This window comes from Parambassis ranga, chromosome 7 (assembly GCF_900634625.1).
Source record: "Parambassis ranga chromosome 7, fParRan2.1, whole genome shotgun sequence".
Classification (NCBI taxonomy): Eukaryota; Metazoa; Chordata; class Actinopteri; family Ambassidae; genus Parambassis; species Parambassis ranga.
Window position 1 is genome coordinate 15,308,293 of NC_041028.1, and position 24,188 is coordinate 15,332,480.

General features: G+C 43.8%; 1 protein-coding gene across 6 annotated transcripts in view; it reads left to right on the top strand.

Moving 5' to 3' along the window:
* Positions 1 to 24,188, top strand: part of agrn (agrin) — a 222,819-nt gene that overhangs the window by 66,096 nt on the left and 132,535 nt on the right. For 4 of the 6 annotated variants that reach the window (XM_028411002.1, XM_028411004.1, XM_028411003.1 and 1 more), the window contains one exon: positions 15,810 to 15,848. In XM_028411002.1, the coding sequence (XP_028266803.1) occupies positions 15,810 to 15,848 (39 nt within the window). Of the gene's footprint in view, positions 1 to 9,532; positions 11,723 to 15,809; positions 15,849 to 24,188 lie in introns of those variants that run through there. The other 2 variants (XM_028411005.1, XM_028411007.1) reach the window with 1 other exon arrangement.

Below are 24,188 nucleotides of genomic sequence, written 5' to 3' on the forward strand. Positions count from 1 at the left end.
GACACTTCTGCTCATACATTTGTTGATGCGATATAAGTTTTCCCTCTACCGCCTATATGTCTCCACCAAATCCTATTTTCTGATGCTGTGAACTCGCTCCACATTACTCTTCTCAAGGATGAGAGCCCGCTTGCTTTGACCCTGTGTCCAGACCTTGTTGTTTACCCCGCAGATTAATATGCGCCTCAGGATGCTGCTGGTGCCGCCGGCTTCTAAATGTCTCTTTTGGTCCATCGGCATGATTTTCGCTGCCGTTGTTCCTCTTCATTTACCTCGTTTATCAGTTTGTTACCCAGATGAATAATGGATGAGGCCGCTTGTTGCCTCGGCGACACGCCAAGCTCATCATTGTCATGCGTTTGCTGGCAAAATCCAGGTCCGCTGCCCTCCACTGCCTCCCCCTGACTCCACCCCCAACACTTCTGGTTGACAGACGAGTTGACATATCAGCACACACTGTTCCCACTGTGATAGAATGTGGGCTCTGATGTACAAACTAATGAAGATGAAGAGGGAAGGCCAGGACAGAAGGGCAGGTAGAAACCACCTTAGATTTTATATGTACACCATGTATTCATCTATCTATTCTATACTGTATATACCTGGACATTTTTACTCAAGGGTACATGGATCATTGAAGGTCCAGTCACACATGCACTGTATTGACAACTGAGAGTCTACAGCAAGCTACATTTTTGGACAACGTCAATCTGAGGAATGTCAGGATTCAGTGTGAACAAACCTCAAACATGACTTTGACTGCTGCTATGAGTGCTCAGGGATACCTGTATTTTCCATAGCTCCATCCAAACTTAAAGCCCAGATCCTTGAACTACACATTGCACCCATTCATGTAATGTTTTTAAAATTGCACTTGAGGATTCACTGAACCTCCGCCTCTGTCGACAGTTAGAAGCTAAAATAGAGGCCAATCATGAGGGATGATTGAGGTTTTTCTTCTGTGACCTAGCATCAAACGGAGTGATACTTTATTGATCCCTGTAGAGAAATTCTTTTTTCTCTTGTCTCCTTATAGATAGAGGTCAGAGGCCAGCCTCAACCACAGGACAGTGCCCAGGAGTTGCAATTTACAGTCTTACAGCAGGAAGATTTTTTTTAGTAAAGGTTTAGGTTTTCCAGCTATTCTAGACAAGTGAGGCAAATCACTTCTTTACGAACAGTTAAAAGACAGGCAGGCCATGAAACATAACAGTCCTTCACAGCTGCAAGCAACAACTTGGTGTATTTTTTTCCAGCCTTAAACTTTTTTTTGGATTAAAAAAAATCCATTGAACCATCATGTTCCACCTTCTTGTTCTTTGCAAATTCTTAGCAGTCCATTTATTTTAACCCCGCTGCACCTTGTGGCATTTGAAGTGGGAAATATGTCTGTCTGTCTCTATATTTTCTCTGTCAAGTGTGTGAATGCTAAGACATTGCTTGTCTTGCATGAGTGTGTGTTTGAGAGTCTCAGAGCAAAGTGTGGCTGGAAAAGACGCAGCTGAAGCCTTGCGGTTGACAGACAGCTGGTCTCAGGGTTATAGCACGACATATTGTTGTCTGTCAGCTGGCTCAGGTGGACGATGATGGGTTTTTTATGGGTTACTCCCTGCTCTGTGGACAGTAATGGCCCTCTTTCCTTGCATTGGTTTGCTTCTGACTGCAAAACACCTAGGACAGCTCTAAGTCTGCTAACCTTTGATCTCAGGAAGCAACAGCACAGACCAGCCAGGAGTATGAGAATCCCTTTCCATGGTCTTAATGGCTAGCATCCATATCATAACCACATTGTGTCTTGCTTGCATTGATGTTGAGTTGCTTGTTCACTTGTGTGTGTGTCTGTGCGTGGGGTGTATATACCTGTCTATAGAACTCCTCAGGGTTGTGAGGGGGAAGCCGGGCCTCCCTTTCGTCAACAACTTCCCCAACTCTTCCTGGGGGATTCCCAGCTGCTTCCCCGGGCGGAAGACATAATCCCCCAAGTGAGGACAGGGTTGACCCTGGGGCCTCTGCATGTCTGGCCGTGCCTGGTAGACCTCTGAAGAGAGGCACCCATGGGGGGCATCCTTATCTTCACCTAAGCTGGCTCCTCTTAGTGCAGAAGTATGCTGAATCTAACCCTAGCCACCCTGTGGAGTGGAACTCATTTCAGCTGTTGTAATAGCAATCTAAACTTTATACCGTAACTTTTTTAATTCAGAAAATAACAACTGAATTATCAAATCATCAAAATAACATCAGCTTCTTTTATAGAGTGAGTCTCATAGAGGAGGTCAGGTAGCAGCGCAGTTCCATAAACATAATATCAAAATTCCAACAAACTTACTTTAGATAGGCATTTTAATCCAATGCGCATGCCTTTCGCTGTCTTTTATCATTATTAATTTCATATTAATTCATTATTTCCAGCTCATAACAGTGATTTAGTCACAGACAAATGATGTCGTCCTGCTGATGGAAATGTCAAATCCAATTTGTTGTAAATTAATTATCAAAATTGTTTTTCCTGTTGACAATTGTTCAGAACTCATTCCAATGCTCTGTTAGTGCACACTTTCAGATCTACATCTGCTGGTCGAACGTTCAAATTGCTTTTGTTATTTAATTCATCCCTGCAGCCGTTCTTATTTGATCTGTTTCATTTTATTCTCATAATGCAGAGTCTCGGTTCACTGCATGTACACCTGTTTTTTTTTTTTGGTCCATCAGAATAAAACCTTCCAAACACTGGATGCATTTTAATACCTGATGCTACTAAGCGGGTCAATCCTTTCATTCCTGACCATGATTGCAGCCAGAAAACGGTTATTTCGTCATTGCGGCACCATATTTTCATTATAGGCTTCTTCTTCTAGCACACAGCCTTGTCTGACTGCACGCTTATCAAAAGGAACTAGAATTATTTACTAGGAGGAGGAAAAAAGGAATAGCACAGAAGCTGTCTTGTTGGAGAGAATAACTTGAGCACATGCCGTCTGATTAGGCATATAAATAATTTATAGTCGTTTCATTTATGGGCTGCGTCTCAACAAGAGGGTATTGCTCGCCAATTAATATTCCCCCGCTGCCCTCTATCTGAGAGGATCCAGCTCGACGTGCAGCCAGCAGTCACTGACGAGCTGAAAGAAAAGGGGAAACGAAAGAAAGAAAGAAGTAGAAGAGAGAGAGAAAGAGAGCACGTTCATTACTATAAATGCAAATGAAAGGGTCCCAGTGTATATTAGCTTGTCACTGTCAACTTGGATGCCAGAAAGCAATAAGGTAAATCTGCTTGTGTACACTGTGTGTAAGTCACAGCGATGTATGCTGAAATGTCATGGTATAGTTAAACAAAGGTAAAAGCAACAGTAATTATATGTTGAGAAACAGAAGATTTATGGACGTGGAACACAGCGGACTCACAGTACAGTAAAACACAAGGAGCTACTTTTATGGAGCTGGGATCCAAGTTCAGTTATGGTGTGCTATAGAGATGCTGCAGAAGGTAGGGTAGGAGATTTTAAAAACTCAGTGAGAGTCAGCCAGATTTTGAAAGTAAACACACGCCCCTTTCTCTCGGAGCACACCCTGAAGCCACGCCTCCCAATCACATGGCCGTGCATTACCGTACCTCTCTGGTGCGCGGAGAGCAGGAAGAGAGTGACAACCAGCCAATTTTCCACGCAGGGTCCACCCGGAGGATTGGCTGATGTTTTTAGCGTTTTATAGTTAAGTGCATCAGTATGAAATCTCCTACCCTACCTTTAATATGAAGGTGATAATTTGACATTGGTGTGTAAGCTTTTAAAATTTGTTTTTAGCATTTTAGTGAACTTCCGGAGTGGTAATAATGTCTCACACAATTTTCCTGGTATTACTCTATGACCTCTGCAGATAGCTGTTGTGTGAAGATGTCCAAGTTGATGTGTGATGCCACATCACTGAAGATCCAATATAGTCTGATTTACAGTGCAGGGAGCCAACATTGAACAGCAGCTGGCTAAATTTTGTCTTTATTTACCAAGAAAATACTTTTGACAGGACTACTATGGATTTAGTGAACAACCCTGAGAATTTTCAGATGGTGTTCTCTGTCCTACTTGTGAGTCTCTGTCCTCTGTCTACACCAATTCAAAGTACTACTGGAAATCGACAATGTTGAAAGGACAGCTCCCAGCTCATAATGACTGGTCATCACGAGTCTCCCGCCAGTGTGACTTGGCCGGTTCCCCATGACAGATGGCTGACTTGGCCTGAGACTGACATCTGTATCATCCTTCAGCCGTTCCTGTGCAAAGGCTGTCAAAGCCAGCCACTCCTCCTTTGATTCCCTGCTCCTAGCCTTCCTGTACTTCTGCCACAATTGGCTCCATATGCCAGCCACACGGCGAAGTGTCACTCTTCGCTAGCTCTGCTTGCAACAGCCAGTCTCCCAGGTTGCTCTCTCTCTGTCTCTCCTCCTGCCACATTACTTTTTGTCATTCTCCTATTTTGCCATTTCATTTTATTTCGCATTATTTCCCAGTCTGTGCCTGTCCATTGGAATAATTATCTACATGGCTATTAAGAGAAAAGTGTTGGTGCTGAAGACCTGAATAAACAGGGCAAGGCAGTGGAGCGAGGAGGATATTACATCCTGTAATCACTGTTGTTGTGGGTGTTGATGTAAAGGAGGGGCTGGTTATAAAATCAGAGCTGGCTAATAACAACGTTCTTACTTTCCTGAATGAATTCCTCTTCATTTAGAGGGCCGGTAGAGAATAAAATAGGAGGGTCAGTGGGCAGCAAGCCTGAGAACATCAGCCCTCTGGCTAGAATCGACATCTTCTGACACCAGATGAGCCCTGCGGCGAGGAATATCATCATATGAGAGGGGAGATGAATGTCTAGCAGTGGACAGTTTCTGGTTCAGGCCCCAGGCTAAGAGCTAGCCCAGCGTAGGCACGAAGGCAGGTCACGGCAGCGTGGGATGGAGTGGGAGGAAGAGGCTAATGTGACCAGAAGTGTTGTGTGTGGACAGGTGGATCTTATTGACTGGAGATGCATAAACAGCATCCGCTGGAGGAGAAGTCAACACGCACAGATCGGGCTTACAGCTTCTAAGTGGCTAAACGGTGTCCAAATGCCAGTTTTCAGGTGTGATCCACGGATTTGTGAACATGTTTATCTGTGGGTTGTATTTGAGCTTCATAGTGCACCCATGTGTCACACTGTGAATCACAATGTGTGGAGCCCACCCTGTGTGGGAACGCCATCATTCGCACTTACATCAGTGCTGGACAGTACTACCATCATCCACTGAGTCAGAAATAGTGTTGTAATAATAGCACAATTTTAACACCAAATCTAATAGCTAAATGTTTTAAAATATCATTAAGTCATGTCAAAACATTTGTAACAAATTTTGCATGGTGTTTGCATGGTGTGGCATAGGGCAGATGATGATGAGTTCAAATCCACATTCCTCGATCTGTTGGGCTGTGCATTTGTCCTAGTGGAAGAGTGCTCCTTACCACTACAGAGCTTGTTGATTTTCTCCCTCAGCTGTCTTAAGAGATGAACATTGTGAGTCCCTGCTGCACCGGCAGCACTCCCTTTGCATTGGCCACCTCTGTCATCATCTGATTGTCATCCATAGTTACAAACTTGTCGGAGAAATCTCTCATGTTCTACTTATACCCTCCGACGTGTTTCAGTTTCAGAGCTTTGATCAGTTGGGAGTTTCTTCTTTAACCTTTGGCTATTCCCATCAGGGATTACCACAGCAAATTATCCCTCTTTTAGCACATATTGTGATATGTGATATTTGATAACTCACCTTCCATATTCTCTACCTTCTAACGCTAACTTCCTCTAACTTTCGAAGCATCTTTACAGCCACTATATCCCAACGTAATGACTCCCCTGTAAGAAAATAATACACAGCCCCTACACATTCCGGTGTACTTGTGCAGTGTTGTTGCACCTTGAAATTCATGGTCTATAAACCAGCTCTGCATGCAGGGCTGCAGACTGTGAAACAAGTATCGATTGTATATAAATGTTTTTATCCATTTGTTGTAGTACTGATATTTTGGTTGTCATGAAAACACATCTTGTTTTCCTCCCTCATCTGTCCTTGGATCTCTCAGTTCTTTTTCCTGAGCCCCCTGTTAAAGCCGTTAGCCGTGCACAGCTGTGACCTCTCGCCTCCTCCTTGCTGAATGACTGCTGCTCAGCATGCTGGAGGCCCGATGACTGGGAAGTCTGGGAATCTGTTGGATGGTGCAGCGAAGTCTGACTTATGATGATTGGGGTTAATACCGTAGCAAGACAATTGGCCCACCTGCTAGCATCTCACTGCCGTGGCCCACTGGGTGAGGAGTCTGGGCTTTCCTCCACCAGTGTGGCTGCACGGCTCGATGCACATGAAGAATTCAACATGGCCCTCTGATGTCGACTTAATGTCCCTGAAAGCTGAATTTGTGGCCTTGAGTACACACTTCATATTGGAATTAGATACATTTGTATAGACTCCACTTTTGTGTAGAGTCAGATTGCCCCCCCATCTCTTACTAATGTGTTATTATCTATACATACACATGCACCAAAACAAAAAACAAAAAAAAAGACGTCATGCAGTAATTCATATTGGAAAATGAGGCACATATGAATAGTTGAGTGGGCCAGTAGAAAGGCTTTAGTGCAGGCAATTACCAAATCCGTTCTAAATTTTAACAGACTTTATTCTTTCATCAACATCATTAAAACGCTCATTTACAATGGACAGCAGGAAAGGATGATCTCTAATGCCATTAGTGAAGGCAACAGCTTCGCTTTTGATAGCTCCTGCTTTGAAAAATGGACAGAATCCCACTCTAATGGGGTGTTGGCGTATTCATCAGCAAAGATATATTTTTTTTTTTCCCCACACACCCTAATGTACAAAGCCGTTTTCTCCACATTCAGCAATAGATGTTTACACGCAGTGTTTCCCGGACACGTTATTAGATGGAAGATTCAGTCGATGAAGTCATTCCTATTTCATGATCCCAGATACTTTTGTGTTTGGAAGCCCAAAGATGGAGCGTCCGCAAAGAAAGCTGAAAGTTGTTTTTTTATTTGTTGCAAACCAGAAAATAGTTTCGCTAAGCTTAGTCACTGTAAGTCACTTTAGTTCTCTGATTGCTGCCTGTAGGACAGAGATGATGGCGGGGTACAGCCCGGGCACAGTAACAGTGTGATATGTACCGCACTGCTTGTTTAAACTCACCTAATCTTAGCTACAGTTAAAGTTCATGTTCAGACCTCATTCTTGAGCACTGGATATCATCCATCCATCCACCCATCACGGATACATCCTGAACAGGTCACTGGATAGCATATCAATGCAAATATATGACCATGTGTGATCTGATTCTGTCCAGCTGGAATGAGTGGTGGTGTATGGGAAACATATAAAGATGATGCAAAAAGAGAAGAAATGTGTCCCTGCTAATAAGTGAATCTCAGTGGTAACAGTCTCTTTTCGTGTCTCTCTCTTCACCTGATAATCCTTTTGGCCTTTGTAGGAAGAAAATTGTCATTCTGCAAAGGCAACAGCTGTTTTCACTTAGACGATCAATTAGAGGAGCTCCGGCCAGCCAGAAACCCGGGATGTGCGCTGGTCTTCACACACACACACACACACACACACACATGTTGATTGAAGCATAACTGTCAAGCACTTATTGAACATGACTATTTTCTCACGCTCTGCATAAAGACACGCACACACACATGTGCACATATCACCTTTTACTCCTACCAGGCCATTAAACAAGAGAGCAGCTCCTTTGGCTCCTTAATGGAAATTGCCATTTCAAAGCCTTCAGAGAGAGATGTTAACCTTGTGTGATACTTGTGTCATTAAAAATGGATCAAAGCAGCTGAGCTTTGATGTCAATGAAGAATTTATTTGGGTCGTGGCAGCAGAGCAGAGGGTGCTGAGCTGACTCCTCAGCACCCTCTGCTGGGAGACTTTGACATCTCAGTCATGCTCAAACAACTTGTGATGTTGTGCTTCTCTGTAATTGTAATTGTTTTGAGCCCTTGCTGCACCTAAAGTCCTCCTAGACAATCCACATGAGGATAGAGACACAGTTATAAATAAAAGTGAGACGTGAGACAAAAAAAAGGCAGCAAATGAGAAAGCAGCTGTTTCCTCCCCCCTTCTTTTCAGCCACTCCATCAATCAGGTTTTGTTATCCTACGTGAGAGCTGATGTGGACTGTCTGGGGTATCATATCCGGAAAGAGTGGAGAGGGTGGGGGGGTGAACTTTTGACCCACAGCAGGCAGCCTAAAAACCCGGTTCCCCTTCACGTTAGAGTCTCCCCCCACAGAGCTCAGCTTAGGCCTGGGAATGAACACACTGTCCAAAGAGATAAATGACTTTGGGATGAAGTACGATCACCTATGTGTGTGTGTGTGTGTGTGTGTGTGTGTGTGTGTGGGTTTAAGGGTCCTGTTGTGCATCCAAGTTGTGCAAAGTTTGAAGGCTGGAAACAGACAGAACAACTGAAGGAGCCATTTTGCTTTGTGCATGTGCAAGTTTTTGTCAGAATACAATTGTGTGTGTATTCTTATAATTCCTCTGTAGGTGCAGCCTCTGTTTGTGTGTGTGTGCATGTGCACACCCTTGTGTAAAGCACAAAGTGAGAGGGGGGGGTTGTATGGCAACGATGGAGATACAGATAGAGAGTGAAAAAAACCATAAATAATTGATGAAAGATACCGCCTTGCATCTGCTGCCTGCTGCTGTTGAGTTTCTTCAAAGTAGATATTGATGCAGGGTCTTGCTAAAACACCCATCCAGTCTGACCTCATTACCACATTAGAACAACAATAATGCATTGCTTTTAAAAAGGGCAAAAAATTACAGTCCATGAAATGGATGCAAATGTTTCTGCTTCAGATCATCTGCCAGATCTACTCATTCAACAAAAGAAACCTATTCTAGTTATCATGCATGTGAAAAAGGCTCCAAATGGGACTGTTAATTAATTGCATATTGGCTTGTTAGTGTGGATTTTTTTTTTTTGGGGGGGGGGGGGGGGGGGGGTGGAGTTCCTACACTGGTTGCTTGCTTATCGGTCACACACACAAAAAAAACAAGTGGGTTAGGCTGTTTGGAGACTCTCAATGCGTGATTGACTTTAATGTATTTAAGTTGTGCTCCATCCCTCCCTCCACAGGCCTATTTTCTCTCAGTTTGCCTCATTAAATCTTTGTGGAAATTCTCCAGCTCTTGTGGAAGAGACTTTCTTTTGATTAGGCTATAAACAAATGGAGGAGTTGGTTGACATCTCCCAAGACCGTGGCCCTCTTTTGTTTTGCTGCTGCACTGTTGCTGCCCCCCCCCCCTCCCAGCTTTGACAGGACTGGAGTACTATTCCCCAAAGCCTTTATTCTCGCTCTTTGCTGTTTTTTTTCCTGTGCTCCCCTCCTCCTTTGTTAAAGACGGCCCCTCATCCACTCCCCCCATGTCTCTCTCTCTCTCTCTCTCTCTCCCCTCTCGCACCGTCTCCCTCGCTCTCTCATTATGCGCTCATCCGTTCCGCTGGCTGAGGGCTGAGAGAGGAGCGCTCAGGACGGAGAGAGTGTTTAGGAAAGCGGCGACATGCTGCTGCAATCTTCTACAAAAGAAAACAAAACGCAAAAGGTGGATCGTGGTGTCAGGAGCTGCTTCTCCTTTTAGCAGCATCCCTCCTCTCTCCCATTCACTTCTCTGTCTCTCTCTCTCTCTCTGTCTGTCCGCTGACTTCTCTCATTGACTCACTCCTCCCTGCTTGGAGCTTGTCTGACTGAGTGCGCTGACACTGGGACCACTACCTGCTGCCTGGGGATTAAGCGCGCTATGAATACCCGAAGCTTAATTTGTTGTTTTGGCTGCCAGTGAATGCTGGATCCGCCGGGAGGGAGAGAAGCTGGTACATAAATCCTTGTGGGCAGGACACCGGGAGCGCCTCTGGACTAAAGACGTCCCTTTTGAAAGGAGGACTGGATGCTTGAGGAAGCGTATAAAGGAGAGAGAGAATGAGAGAGGACACTGGACAAGTTCTTTACTGAAAGGCAGAAACTGGGAGAAAACGCGTTAATGCTTACCAGGGTCAGGGCGCAACCAGAAGCCTTTCCTCTCAATTTTTGGTTGGAATGTTTCTTTGCGGGCTGCTGACACAAGGGAATAAAGGGCCAACAAATCTCTGCCTCGGGCGCCTTGGTTAATTTCTGATCACACAGAGGATTTTTTTTCTTCTTTTCTCTCTTTGAGTTTATTCATATTTTGCTGCTCATTTGTAGCCACAAAAGGGAGCTGTGGACTGACGGGTCGATCGTTCCAACTTTTCACCCTTCTCCACCACTTCTTCTTCTTCTTCTTCTGCTCTGCTTTTGGCCGCTGTCAGGGGGGTAGCTGCTTGTCCCCCTCCTCATCCTCCTCCTCCTCCTCCTCCTCCTCCTCCATGAGACTGGCTGGCTATAAAGGGTATTGAACGGCGGAGCAGTGGGAGCCGCGTAACATAGACGGGAAGGCAAGGCACCATCCCCGTGATCCTGGGAGCATATGGTTCAGCGAGAGGCAGCCAGCTGCTTTCCAGCCGTCCTCCTATAACACATCGGGCTTGATTTTGTGTGTGTGTGTGTCACGCCACACAATCTTTGGATACAAACAACAGCATCATTGCAAAGGAGAACACCTTTACTGTCCTCCACGGGAGGGGGGGGGCTTTAAGAAGATGCGTAGCCATCACCTGTGAGGGAAATACGCGTGACACGTGTTTCACATTGCGCGCGGGACCTCGGCTTGGTTTGTAAAAGCTTTTGGGAGAGGGGGAAGTGCCGGAAGAAGCCTGGACCCCCCTGACCTCTTTCACCTTTCACTAATTATCTGTCAGGGTCACAGGGGAAAAAAAAGTGGAAATCTATTGGTGGATTTACCGCGTGTCTGCTGTGGAAGTTTTCCGTGTGGATATCTGACAATCATAACGCACAATACAGCCCCCACCCACTCCCAGCTTCTCACAAACACATACATGCCAAAAGCGCACTAACACACATTATCACCACCCACTTAAACCCACACACATGTTTGCACTGTAAGTATAAACCAATTCACGCACACACACGCACATTAAAATCCTATTAGTTTGTCTTTTTCCCAGCGGGCACAGCAGAATGGAGGTCGTGTTCACAGGTGGGGGGCTGTAGGAGTCCCTGTCCCCCTCCTTCTCTCTCTCCATCCCTGATCGTCTAGTCTGTCCTCTTTACCCAAATGGATGTTATTATCTCTAAAAATGTGTTGCTTGGAAACCATTGAAAGCTTTCTGCTACAATTCTCTGACAGAAACAGTCACCGGGTCCCTGCCACGGTGCACAGCTGGAACCACAGCTGAAAAACAGCCACCATAACGCATCTACTTTTATTTCCATTCTGTCTTCATCGGGCTGCCCTCACCCCACCGCCATCATTTTTTCCAACGGGTCTTTGGGCACCCCTCGTCGCTCTCCTCGCCCCGTCGTCTCCTCCGCGCTGGAGGGGAGGGGGTCGTTGGAGTGGAGCATGAGCGGGTGCCACTATCCCTCGCCGCCGACGCAAGAGCGGGAGCGCAGGTACCAGCACAAGGTCTCGCTGGTGGTGCGCTACTTCATGATCCCCTGCAACATCTGTCTGATCCTGCTGGCTACGTCTACACTGGGCTTCGCTGTGCTCCTCTTCCTCAATAACTGTACGTTTGTTCATCTCAAGCATACAACACTTTTGTTATTTTCCATGTTTTCCCATCAATTTAAAACACCTCAGTGCGCAATGAACCAAATATATACTTAGTTTTTGGAGACACCAAAGGCAAACTCACCTCTCCTGTCAGCCTTATCTGGCTTACAGTAGAGACATCAGGACAGCTAAAGTCACAGTTTTTTTATGTCTGTAGGCTTCTGCTCTGTATCTCTCCTCCAAAGCCTTGGCATTTGCTTTGAACTGTGCAATGAAGTATTAAATGGCGATTAAATGTCTTTGGTGGATGAAAAAAAAAGTATAAAACCCTGACTGCTCCCTTCATCTGTAGATTGAAAGTTACACTGAAGGGCCTCAGACATTTGTGTGGAGGAGAGAAAAGAGTTCATCTCCATAGTTTCTTCTATTAGTGCTTGGTGTCTGCTTACATAAAACGGGTGCCTGAACAATAGATGACAGAATCACATCCGTGTTTTAATTAAGAATTTACACATTCCTCCAAGAGAATCTCGTGTCTGATGCCGAGTTGTGACAGATTTTGATCTTCAGTTCAAGGGACACATTTCAGACTAAATATTGATCTGATACTCAGCCTTACTCCTCAGAGGCAGCACTGAGTATCACATCCAGTTTTCAGATCATCACTGAAAAAGACATAACCCAGCCACTTTTTTTTAGGTGCTCTCTGTTTAATTTATTAATAGGGATTATTCATTTATTTCTGAGTGCCTGACCTGTTTAAACTGTGTTAAAGGTTAAATTTCCTCAACTCTCCCATGCAGCCTATTATTTATGCAAGGCTTGTGCCTCTTAATCACGCACTAAGTAAGTACAATAATGCAGACGTATTAGTGATGTTAATGCTGCCAAATTTGTGTGGAAGTGATGTTTGAGCAACAGTTTGAGGGCGAAGGCTTTGTGAAATTCCCCTTGGCCACGGTCATGGTCGCTCCATGTCATCCTGTTTTTAGTGGATTTCTGTTCTTATCAGGCTGTTGACTTTCAGCCATTGAAAAGGCAAAGTCCTCACGCTGTTTTTCTAGCTCTGCCAGTCATTCCTTCCTTCTACCTGCTGGATGAGGATAGTTCATTTGTAACCTCACCGTGTTACAGAATCAATTTGAGCCAGACAGATTCTATTAGATTTAATACAAACTCGGTTAAATCTTCACCTCACAGATGACCGAGTGAAAAGAAACGTGTGCAGGAGAAATGGATGAGGTGAAAGAAGCTCTATTATGCTGCCAAAAGCCCTCGCCATGTGGCTACAAGGACAAGGCTGGATGGGATAGTGATAGTGCCGGTACGAGTGACGTGTGTATGTGTGTGTGTGGTGGGAGGAGGGGTGTTAGAGAGGAGTCATACAACCTCAGCTTTGCAGTATCTGTTGTCACCATATGGGATGAAGCATGTCCACACATACGCGCACACAGTTTGTAACCCCTGCTTCAAATTCTTTTTGCCTGCCAGGCTAGCCCGCACACACTCACTTCATCATTCTGTACGACCATACATCAAACACAGCAAAGGGGAAGGGGACACACACACACATGCACAGCCCTCTCTCTACACATGGCTAAATGTCACAGTCAGACACATATTGATTTGTTGAAGATATAGGGTGAATGATGGCCATGTTTTGACATTCACACAGGCCCGGGAACTCACGTAGGCTTTGCCAGGTGCAAAGGGAGATGGAAATGGCTGATATGTTTATGGAAAGACCTTATCTTGTCCTTTCGTTATGGAAATGTGAAGAAATCGTTTAGCTTTGCCCAGCATCTCCACTCAGTTTGCACTACAGGCTCTTTGTGGTACACCTTGTGTGACATCTCTATCAGTGTATGTTTGTTTGTGTGTCTTTAGACATGCTTACAAAAGCAAGACAGGACAGGAAGTACAGGTTGTGCTGTTGCTCTTTTTTTTTTCTTTACACAGAGCTTCTTCTCTTGCCAATTTCTGCTCTCTCTCCTTTTATGTGCGTGTGTGTGTGTTTTTTTTTTTTAAATCCCCCCAAGATGGAAATCAGTTACCGTCATGACTGACTGGGAAACGGCTTCAGCAGACAGTTCATTATTCACCTCTAGCACCAACCTCGCCTCTCCTCTCTACCCTCTTCTCATTTTTTCTCTTTCTCTCACTCACACACATACATACACACACTTTCTGTTTGGCCCCCCCACCACCCAAAGCCCCAGCTGTTGACAAGCAATTTTAAGTGAGCCTAAATTTAAAACTCAGCTGTGTCTTGGGATGCCGACGGGTATCTCACAAGTCCTAAGAAAGGCTTTGGCGTAGCGTTTGACGGAGGGGGTGCCGGAAAAATGCGTTAGCGGGGTAATTGATGTGATGTGTTTTATCTTCCTCATTATCCCTCACAGTGCACAGACATTGGAGAGATGGCTTCACAGACTTTCTGTGTGTGTGTTGGTGTGTTTGTTCAGTGCAGGCAGCTCTGACAACTCACTGGGGCTTTGCTTAGTGAGTCAGTCAGCCGAGTTGACTGCCAAAGTGCAGATGGTGGTGTGGTTGGGTCGTGCTTGGTGCTCTTGGTACACTGTGACCGGCCTATCACGATGGATGTGTTTGTGAAGTTGCAGTACTGATACTTTGTTGTGTTGATTTTTGGAAGGAAAAGTACAATTAACACAATATGGTTGGTACAATATGGTGTCTGTATAACAAATTATCCCACTGTTCTGCACTGAAACAATTGGGTTGTTTCATCAGTTTGTCAATTCACAGAAAATTAATCTACCACAATTTGAATAGGCCATTGTTTAGCAAACAAACTTTTTCTGGTTGCAGCTTCTCTAGTGTGAAAATTGGCTGCCTAATGTGGGAAATTACAGATTTTTGGGGTTTCAGACTGTTTGTCTGAGATATTTGAAAACATCTCCTAAGACTCTGGGAATTGCTTTCTTGCCATTTTGTAGTTTTCTTAGGCTAAACAATTGATCACATAATTGAAAAATAATCACAAAAGTAGCTCTGTCTTGGTTTGTTATTAACAGTATGCACTGCTTCCCTAAAATAGTGCATATTGTAAAGTAAAAATAAACACAAGTATTCAAATTGGATTACAGTATATACACAAAAGTATGTAGACATCATTGACGTCAGGACAAGCAAGTTCTGCCACGCCAAAACTGGCATGATCATTTGTTGACGCTTTTTGTGTGCCGTGTTGAGTAAGACAACACAAACACACAAAGATATCGTCTAAATCCTCTTTATATGCTCTAAAGCTGCAACAATTGAAAGGAAGTTTGGAACTTTGGAACATTTTCCACTTGTTTGTCTGTAAAATATTAGAATACTTTAAATAATTACAATGAATCACTAATGAATAAACAATCATCAGCTGCTACAACATTAAGATTTTCCATCTTCACAACCAAAAACAGACAGCAGTTACACAGTGTGTCAATTTACTTGTGTGGCGTGTCCTGGTCAGGTTTGTCCTCATTTGCAAGCATGAAGATGCAAAGGACTCAGGTTACATGTGATTATTTCCCTAAGAGTTACTCAGACATTTGACACCGCAGGTCTCGTTTTATGTTCCCATATACCGAGAAGCCTTATGTCATCATCGTCTGCTGGGTGTTGACCAGGAGAGAAGCATGATGTCATCTGTTGTATTAAGGGAAAAGATTTTGATTTATTCTGCACATGGCTGCAGGAGCCTGAGTAAGTTTTCACGGATTTAAGCCGTCATCTGTTGTGAAATATCCGATCTTATCTCCCAACCCAAAACAAAGACAGATCCCTGTGTTCTCAAATCTCCTGTGCTCTTATAGCATCAAAAAAGCCACACTGTGTGATTTGAAATGATAGAACCAATGAATAGCAACACAGTGATGATACTGCTATCACTCAAATGTACTTGTGTCGATTAGCTCAACTGGATTTCTGCAGGGCCCAGTGGCTGCATTACAATGTGTTAGATAAAAAAGGAAAGCCTGTAGAGAGAATGTGTCTCTTCCTTTTTTTCTCTAGCAACTCAATTACTTGGCCTTTACCCCTGGGAAGTCTCCCAAAAACTAAAAACCCCTCTCTTTGTGTTTTATCTCTTTCAGACAAACCAGTTCACTTCACACCGGCCCAGCCTCCTGATGGTAAGTCCACTGTGGTTTCTCTGACTGACCGCTGGGTTTCTGAGGGAGGGGGGGATGCCTGCAAATAATGACCGTAGACAGCGTATCCTGGCCTTTGAAGTGGCCAGTCGTCTGTGCGCTGTGCCAGATTTGGCTGCTCGGCTTTTTTTTGTTTTGACACTGTTGGTATGGCAGGCACGTGGCCAGGTCTGCTCCGGGGCTTTGATGTAAGAAGGATCTTTTGATGACTTGATTTGATCTGCTTCGCACGGCTAGTTGTGCTGATGTTCAATACATGTTACCACAGAAGCATTCACATCCTTCTGATAGGGTCTAAAAGGATAATACTCCACCCTTTCCGTGAGTATTCAGCATTACTTTAGGCTGCTGGTTTGAGGGGATTTATTGGCCAGGGGTGTTACTTACGCCTTGTTATCCATATGTTCTCATCCAGTCCCTCACATATAAATCTTTGCAACGAGTGGCGGATTGTTTCGGTTGTTTTCTGGCCCAGTAACATGTGCCGTTAATTAAAAAAGCAACAATTTATTTCCAAAACAGTAGATCTCGGCAAGCTTTAATTGGAGGAAAACAGCTGGTTTTCAAGCTGCTATCATGAATATTTATTAGAGGCAGCACAGTATGACGGTGTTTGATAGACCCTTTTTTTGCTACACTGACAGATAGCCAGGGATGGACTCCTACTAGAGTGAGTTTGTTATATCTATCGTCATGCAGGCAACAAAGCCAGAGGTTTGGAGGGAGAAAACACGACGGAGAAAACATTTCTAATGATCCCGGGGCCGACTGATGCCGGGGACAAAAGGCCACAGTATGAGCTTGCCGAATGTGTTTCTGATAATTGCTCAATCATTCTCCCCATAGGCCAGCTTGTTTGGGGGAAAAAAAGCAGTTCGTGAAAGATGTGAGTTTAAAAAAAATGTATCAAATTAGAGGCGGCTTATGATGAATGTATTTGTCTGGCAGAGTCAGGACAATAGGTTTGTTCACTGTCAATGTGAAATGGCTGTGGCGTTTGGCTTTAACAAATAATTGTGGTTGATTGGAGCGTTTCTAAACTCACCTGTGCACCTGAGGAGTACGACAGCCGCACTGTTTTTCCCCTCTGTTTTGTGCCTCATCAAAACACTAGAGATTTGATGAGAGAACGTGTCAGCGGCGTCTACAGCGGCTTTTTATTATATTTTTGTTTTAATGACAGAAAAAATTGATTTGACAAGTAATTATATCTTGCAGAGAGGTCTCTATTTGTCTGTTTCTGCTGCAGATATTGCTATAAAAATGTTGTCTCTCCGCTGGGAAAATAAAGAAATAGTATGCAGGCAGTGAAGCAGCCCATTTCTGTCTCCCATTGAATTTCCTCCTACAAAAGAAGTAACGCCCAGCTTATCGATTGAGCCACTCATTTCCCATGTATTAAAGTTTTCGCTGTCTGAAGGGCACAGTTTGTTTCTGCACTAGTCAACCGTTTAAAAGCTGCTGCTAGCCCTTAATTACATTTCCAATAGTTCTGTAGGCTTTCCATCAGCGGCCTATGCTGTTTTAATATGCCAAGCAAAACAAAAAGCAGAGTCTCCAATCAGTGGGGTAAGCCTGCCCTGTGGGAACCAGTTTCTCTGGGTCATTTAACACTGAAGAGATTAGTGAGACAATTAGAGTTGGCCCAAATACAGCAGTAGGCCACTTTTTTTTTTCTTGAAGACGTATGGTTTTAGAAGTGGTGGAGGGCTGACACCGTCAACCAGCTAATATAGCTCCGCTATTAGTCAAATCTCCTCTAAAGAGCACAAGGCTTGTCTGCTGAATTTGTCCTCGGCACCAAGGACGCTCAGCTCCCCACTCCTTAATTACAGGAAATCACAGACAAGATACCAAGGAGCCTGCATTTTTAAACAGCCTAGTTTGTCTCTGTGAAATGCCGTTGATGAGACGTCCTTATTAGCGTGAGTGGATTCTGTAGAAAGTAAAGGAATTTGTTCCTCAAATTAGAGCGAGAAAATCTTGGAAAATAACAGAAAACGCAGGTTTGGCACTACATCAGCTCTTATACGTTATTTATGGCGAGCGCCACCCGCAAATAGCTGACGAATCCTCCCCACGATGAATGGCCTATAATCACCAGTCAAAAAAAAAAGTGACAAAAGTCACAAAGCGGCCTTTAATTAGGCTCTTTATTTGAAAGCTCAAAGCAGCAGTTGCTTGGCTCGGGCCATACTCATTATTGCCTGTCGCCTCCTGATAATAAGACAGTTGTTGCGCGTTTGGCCAAAGCTAGAAAGCACATAGAATTTGCAGCTTGAGGGATTAGAAGTGGACTTGTGTGCTTGTTGAAAAGGAGAAAATAATGCTTCTGCGTTGCTGAAGGACAATTTCAGATGGGTTCCTTATTTATGCCAAATATAGTTATAATTGAACAAAACTGATTCACTTCTGAAGATCTTAAGGCCAAAAATGAAAATCAGCGCGGATGGCTCCGTGGAGGTGCATCCTTCATTACATCTTGTTAATGCCTAAGGTGACTAAACAACGGCCAAACAAGACTCAGAATAGGCCGGAGACTGAATAGGAAGCAAGCGTAATGGAAGAGTGGAGCATCAGACAGTTCTAAGGTCCCTTGTGACCACAGTCGTCTCCAGCACCACCTGCCTGGCAAGAGCCCATTTGCTGTGAATCTTTCAATTTCACTTTTTGTCACTGACGTCTCTCTCCAGAGGATGCTCCTTGCTGACAGTCAAAATAAACTCATGGACTGAAATATGATTTGATCTAAGACGGTGGCATGCCTATTTAAAAAAAAAAAACTGCCGGCGGGCTCACTTACATTTTGAGAACACCAGCTAGAACTGACAGAGCTCTTACTCAGCTCTGGGAGGATAAAGTAACCAAGTGTTCCACAGCCATTACCCCCTTTTAGATTGGGGGGGGGGGGAGACACAGTACACGCACATACAATGCTCCTGTAATTTATTCTGCTGGAGTCTTTCCCTGTGTTCTTGACAGTAAGCCTGACTCAGAGAGAGGCAGAATTAATTATGACTCCTTGGCCTATCTTAATTAAATCTTTTCACATCGTAGATTTCACACAACAGACGCAAAATATCTACCTCATCTTTTAGCTGGGGGTGGGGGCCACTGGCTGAGAATGTCTCACATCAAGATATCAGAGGTACACTGTAAAGTTGCCTCTCCAGGATTATGATTTCACAGAAGAGTTGTCATGTCCGGCTTTAAAAGGGGAGAACAGCTTGTTAGCCCACTATTGTGAAGGCTGTTTGGAAAAGCCTTGACGCTATCAGTGGAAAGTTTGTTGCCCTTTTTAAAGTACACAGAGCTTTGGGCTGAACTGTGTATCCTCACCTTGGTCTGTCTGCGGGATCAGCAGATGCTTACGTGAGCGCCTGAAGAGCCGATATGTAGCCTTTAAACAAAGGTGAAAGGCAAAAGAATTAGCCAAATATCGTCAACCCCCACATCTAACCATTCCACTTTCACAGTTTTCCCACTCAGGCTCCCCTCACCTCACCTCAGCTTACCCAGTATTGATCTGCCTAGATAGGCTAGAAGCAGAAGTCCAAAGCGAGAAAAACAAAAATATTACACAGAGATAAAGCAGCTGAGTGGGTCAGAGCCATAAAGTGCAGCACTATTTGCTTTTGATTCCCTGTGACACGGAGTAATTGTTGACACAGTTAGAGATGCAGGTTTTACTTTGATATGTCCTCCAGCTGTGGAGCAAATCTGTTGTTGATGCAGGTTATTCAGGGACCTCAGGCCTTGTGAGGTTCAGCAGTTCTTTGATGTGAATTGACGGCCTACTGCGCGGCCCGATGGCCCTGTGTGATAGATTTACAGGTGTAATCTTGTGTTGGGAGTATTGCAAATCATTTACCAGCTTTGATTAAACCTTTAAACTGTCCTCCTGGTGCAAAATAAGTGATAAAAATCCAGATGAAATAGACATTTATTCAACAAACAGTTCAAACAGCTGCATGCTGGACACCAAACATTCCTTGGGTCCTGAATCCGGGCAGCAGCAGGCCACAAACTGTTAATAACTATAGACAATCTGTAATGTCACATACGAGCCATTCTGAGTCTCTGTGGGAGGTTCTGACTGTTGCCAGGTTGGTGGCGTCTTAGTCCACCTATATTCCCTGATAATCCTTATACAGGCACCCTTTGACACACTGGGATTTACGTCACAAGATAGACAGCAGTTACACAGATTGTTTAAAAAAATACAATAACATTATAACTAATTACTAATTATTACTAATTACTAATAACATATACTCTAACATTATTACTTGATGATTAGTAGCCAGGAATACTTCTCATCAAGTAATAAAGCTATAGTTAAATGGGAATTTGTTGTGGAGTGAAGAGTTTGTCGGCCGTCTCAGGCTCTCCCTGCGGCCCCCTTAACAGCCTGGTGTTCCCCTCAGCTGCCTGCTGCGAAAACCTAACAACAACCAACCTTAAGCCAAAATCCGCTGCTTCTCTAAATGACTTCAACCTCAGCACTGCATTTACTCAGTTCCCAGCAGTACACCTATTCCCAGCAGCACACCAACCCCCAAGTGTGAAGTAGGTCTGATGAATGAGTGCTGAGAGGAGCTTAGCACACACCTGTGCAGATATATTGTGCTTCATAAAGAGAGATGCAGGAATGTAACCTAACACTGATAAAAACCTTTCTATGATGGCAACTCTTTATTTTAGCTCACACAGTCCAGACTTTGACCGAACTTCTTCCTCACAATATAAAGCAAAGTAATAGCAAATAAAACACATTTCCATTCTACCGAGTCTCTAAAATGAAATCGAAGGACTGACATTAGCAGGATAAACAAAACCCCATTGACTGCACCAATCCATGCGAGCTAATTAATAGTTTCTAGCTGCTTATCGAAGGCCTTATCGCTCAGCGTGGCAGTGCAGAGGGATGGTGAAACCCTTCTCAGCTCTTTGTCATATATTAGAGGTAATTAGCATTCAGAATTGCCTGATGTCACTTTAAATGAGCTCTCTGTGTTCTTTGCATGTTAACTGCAACGGTGGCTATTCAGCGGCAGTGAAAGGCTGCGTTGCTCATTCAGTCTCATTAACACAGCAGCAAGTTATTTTAAATCAGGGCCGAGCAATCGTTCCACTTTAAGCAGTGATGGGCAGGCGCTCATTTAATTGTTGGGTGGCGATGTCAGAAAATAACCGCACTGGGAAGTGTAACCAATGCAATGAATTTTCATTGTCAGGTTGTTAATTAGATGAAAAAATAAGTAGCTTGCCGTGTCAATGTGTTTCTGAACAACATTGCGCTGTTATATCCTCCTATTAACAAGAGTCCTCCATAACACTCAGTGTTTTCCTCGTAAAAGAAATGCAAGTAACAGAAGTGTTTTGCTCGCCGCCGACAATATACACACTGTTCACACAGATACTACACGTCTTCTGCAGAAGCGAGGGCTGCTGTGAGAGTCAGACATCTGCAGTTCATGCTCTCTTGTTCTGTCAGTTGCACACATACACAATCGCTCGTACTCTCCTGAACATTTCACCCCTTGCTTCTTGTTTTTCTTCACTCAGCCAGAAACATTGTTTACAGATTGCAGCTGAACTTCAGGATGTGTGCATCAACACACACACACTCCCAGCACACACATTACAGGCACATCTGAGTTTATTTCAACTTTTATCCAAGTCTGTGTGTATGTGCAGTGGGGATGTTCGTTTGTCTTTGCTCTTTGTGTTCAGTTAGGAGGTATATGTGTGTTCCTAGGAGACTCATACACAGACAAGCCAGGAAACTATTCATTCAGAACATCCCAACCTTTGCATGACCCTGACACACAAATACACACAAACGCACACATAAACACACACACTCAAGATTTGAGAATGAGCTGATCTCTTTTCTCAGTTTTTCAAACCGTAAGCAGAGATATTTGTTTATTTGTTTTGTGTAGCAGCACATTTATCAGAAGTTGTCATGGTAACCACATGTACGACTACTTGTGAACTAAATCAATGAATCCCGGTAAACACTCTATTCATATTTTACTGCTCGTATGGTTGCTCCATCTGCAGGGAGTAGGAAATCTCACCCACCCAGCTAACACACACACACACAGCGGGTGGCATCTTGTCTACATTTGTTGTCGTCATCCGCTTTCATTTGACTTCTGGACTTGGGAGCCCTGACGTCAACACAAATCTGTGTGTATGAGTTGAATATATGTGTTCTGCTCCACTGGACACAATTAGAACACACTGACACATGGCCTGGCAGCATGTCAGTGACACCATTTACCACTGTTAGATTTTTTTTTTTTTTTTTTCTCACAATACTGAGTCACACACACCACACAGAAATGGGGATTTCATCAAGTCGTGCTTTGGTTTGTGTGTGTCTGTGCAGCGTGTTGATCGCTGCCCTCGCTGAGCTTTAATAAGATTTATGATAGTAGAGAGCGAGACAGAGGGCAGAAGATATTGAGACAAAAGAGGGCATTTAAAGAAAAAGACTGTAAATCTCTGTTATTTGAATGTTTCTGTATGGCCTTTACACTCCCTGTAAAGTAAAGTATAAAAATACAGATATAAATAAATACATATACACTGTGCTGCAAGGATCCAACATATTATACTGTATGTTACACAGCAAGCTGGAGGCATGGTTGGAAATAAAGACAAATTATGCTGTTTACTCTGATGTTAGAGTCGCTAAGGCTCTATGTGAGTTTAGAAATGTTAGCTGACAGAATGCTGAATCGGGGATTGCAGGATTTTACCTCTACTGGTCAGTGTGAGCACACAGCAGAGGCTGAAACACCATCTCGTACGAGGCAGGAATAAGAAAAAGTCAGTGGTATTGACTTAAGGCATATGTAAAAGGAATAAACTACAACCTCTAAGGCCATGGCTCTGTATGGGTGTCTGGATGCCGTTTTGTGTACTGGTGGTAAAATCAGGAGAATTAATTTTCCCCCAAAGCAACAACCTTTGTTTTTATATATATTTTTTTGTTTACCTCCCGTAAACTCATCATTACATTAAATCGCCCTCAGTTTTTTAGCCATGCACCTCTGAGAGTTTGTGTGTACAGGAGAGAACAAACACAGAGTGGTGCTTAGTATTCCAACAACCTTGCGCGTCTGCCTGCTCGCTCATTTCCATAATAAGAGAGAGAACGAAGAAGAAAAAGAAACAGAATGAAGAATTTAGGATAATTTGAACAGTTTAGCTGTTGTGTTGTGCTTCTTGAGAGAGAGAGAGAGAGAGAGAGAGAGAGATGGCAGTTTTTGTGTGTTTTCCTCATTGCACTTGTGTGCACTGTGTCTGTGTGCAGCACTGTAATTTGGGTTGGTTTTATGTTGTGTGAACGCACTCACACGATGTGATGAGCACACAAACAGAAAGTCCTATGAAAAATGTCAAAGGTTTCCCATAATAAGCCAGCAGACAGGCTGGTGTGTGTGTGTGTGTATCTGCTCTGCGCTCGCTCAGTTGAGCTTGTTTTTCGACTGGAGTTTCATGCACCACAGTACACTCTGTAACTCCGTAATTAGGGGTTGGTGTCACTGAAGGCAAACACCCTGTGTGTGTGTGTGTGTGTGGTGCTATGTGTGTAACTTGAGGATATTGCTTCATTTACTGTCAATGAATGTTTGCTTCAGTCCCCTTTAAGGTCATGGTTAAAGGTTACACTGTACAAACTACAGTGTATAATTTTAGTTCCCACTTTTCCCACATTAAATATCAGGTACATTTAAAGGTTTTATAGTGGTACAGCAGTTTTAGTCATCAGGATCGGTTTTCATGCCATGTGCTGTAGCATTTTGTAGCCTAACTAAAGACAAACGACATGACGCCTCTCTGAAAGTGAGTTGAAAACATCTGGATTGCCCCCTGGTGGCTAGCTGCTGTATAGCTCATAAACCCCGCCTCCTCCATGTTAGTGGATGGGACAAAGACCCAACTAAAAACTAATAGTACTCCCTAAAAATTGAAATAAATTTGAGCGATGGTTAAAGGCCATTTAGGTTAGACTTTGTGATGTGTTTACCACATTGTGGTCAGCAGCCGATGGAGCAGCCAAGCCAATGCACAAAGTTGACTCACGGCCATAGTGGGTGGGTGTATGGCAGCTTCATCTTTACTGAGGTTCCAAGATGGCGTCTTGTTTTTTTTTTTTTCCAGGAGGAAGCGCCCATAAGATATCTTGGCTTCACTTACCAGTAAGGATGCAATGCATTGTGGGTAATGCAGGAATCCTGGACTTTGAGCTTTGAGTACAGCACTGTCTGCTGCTGCAGCTGTGACCATTTGCTTTATAAATCC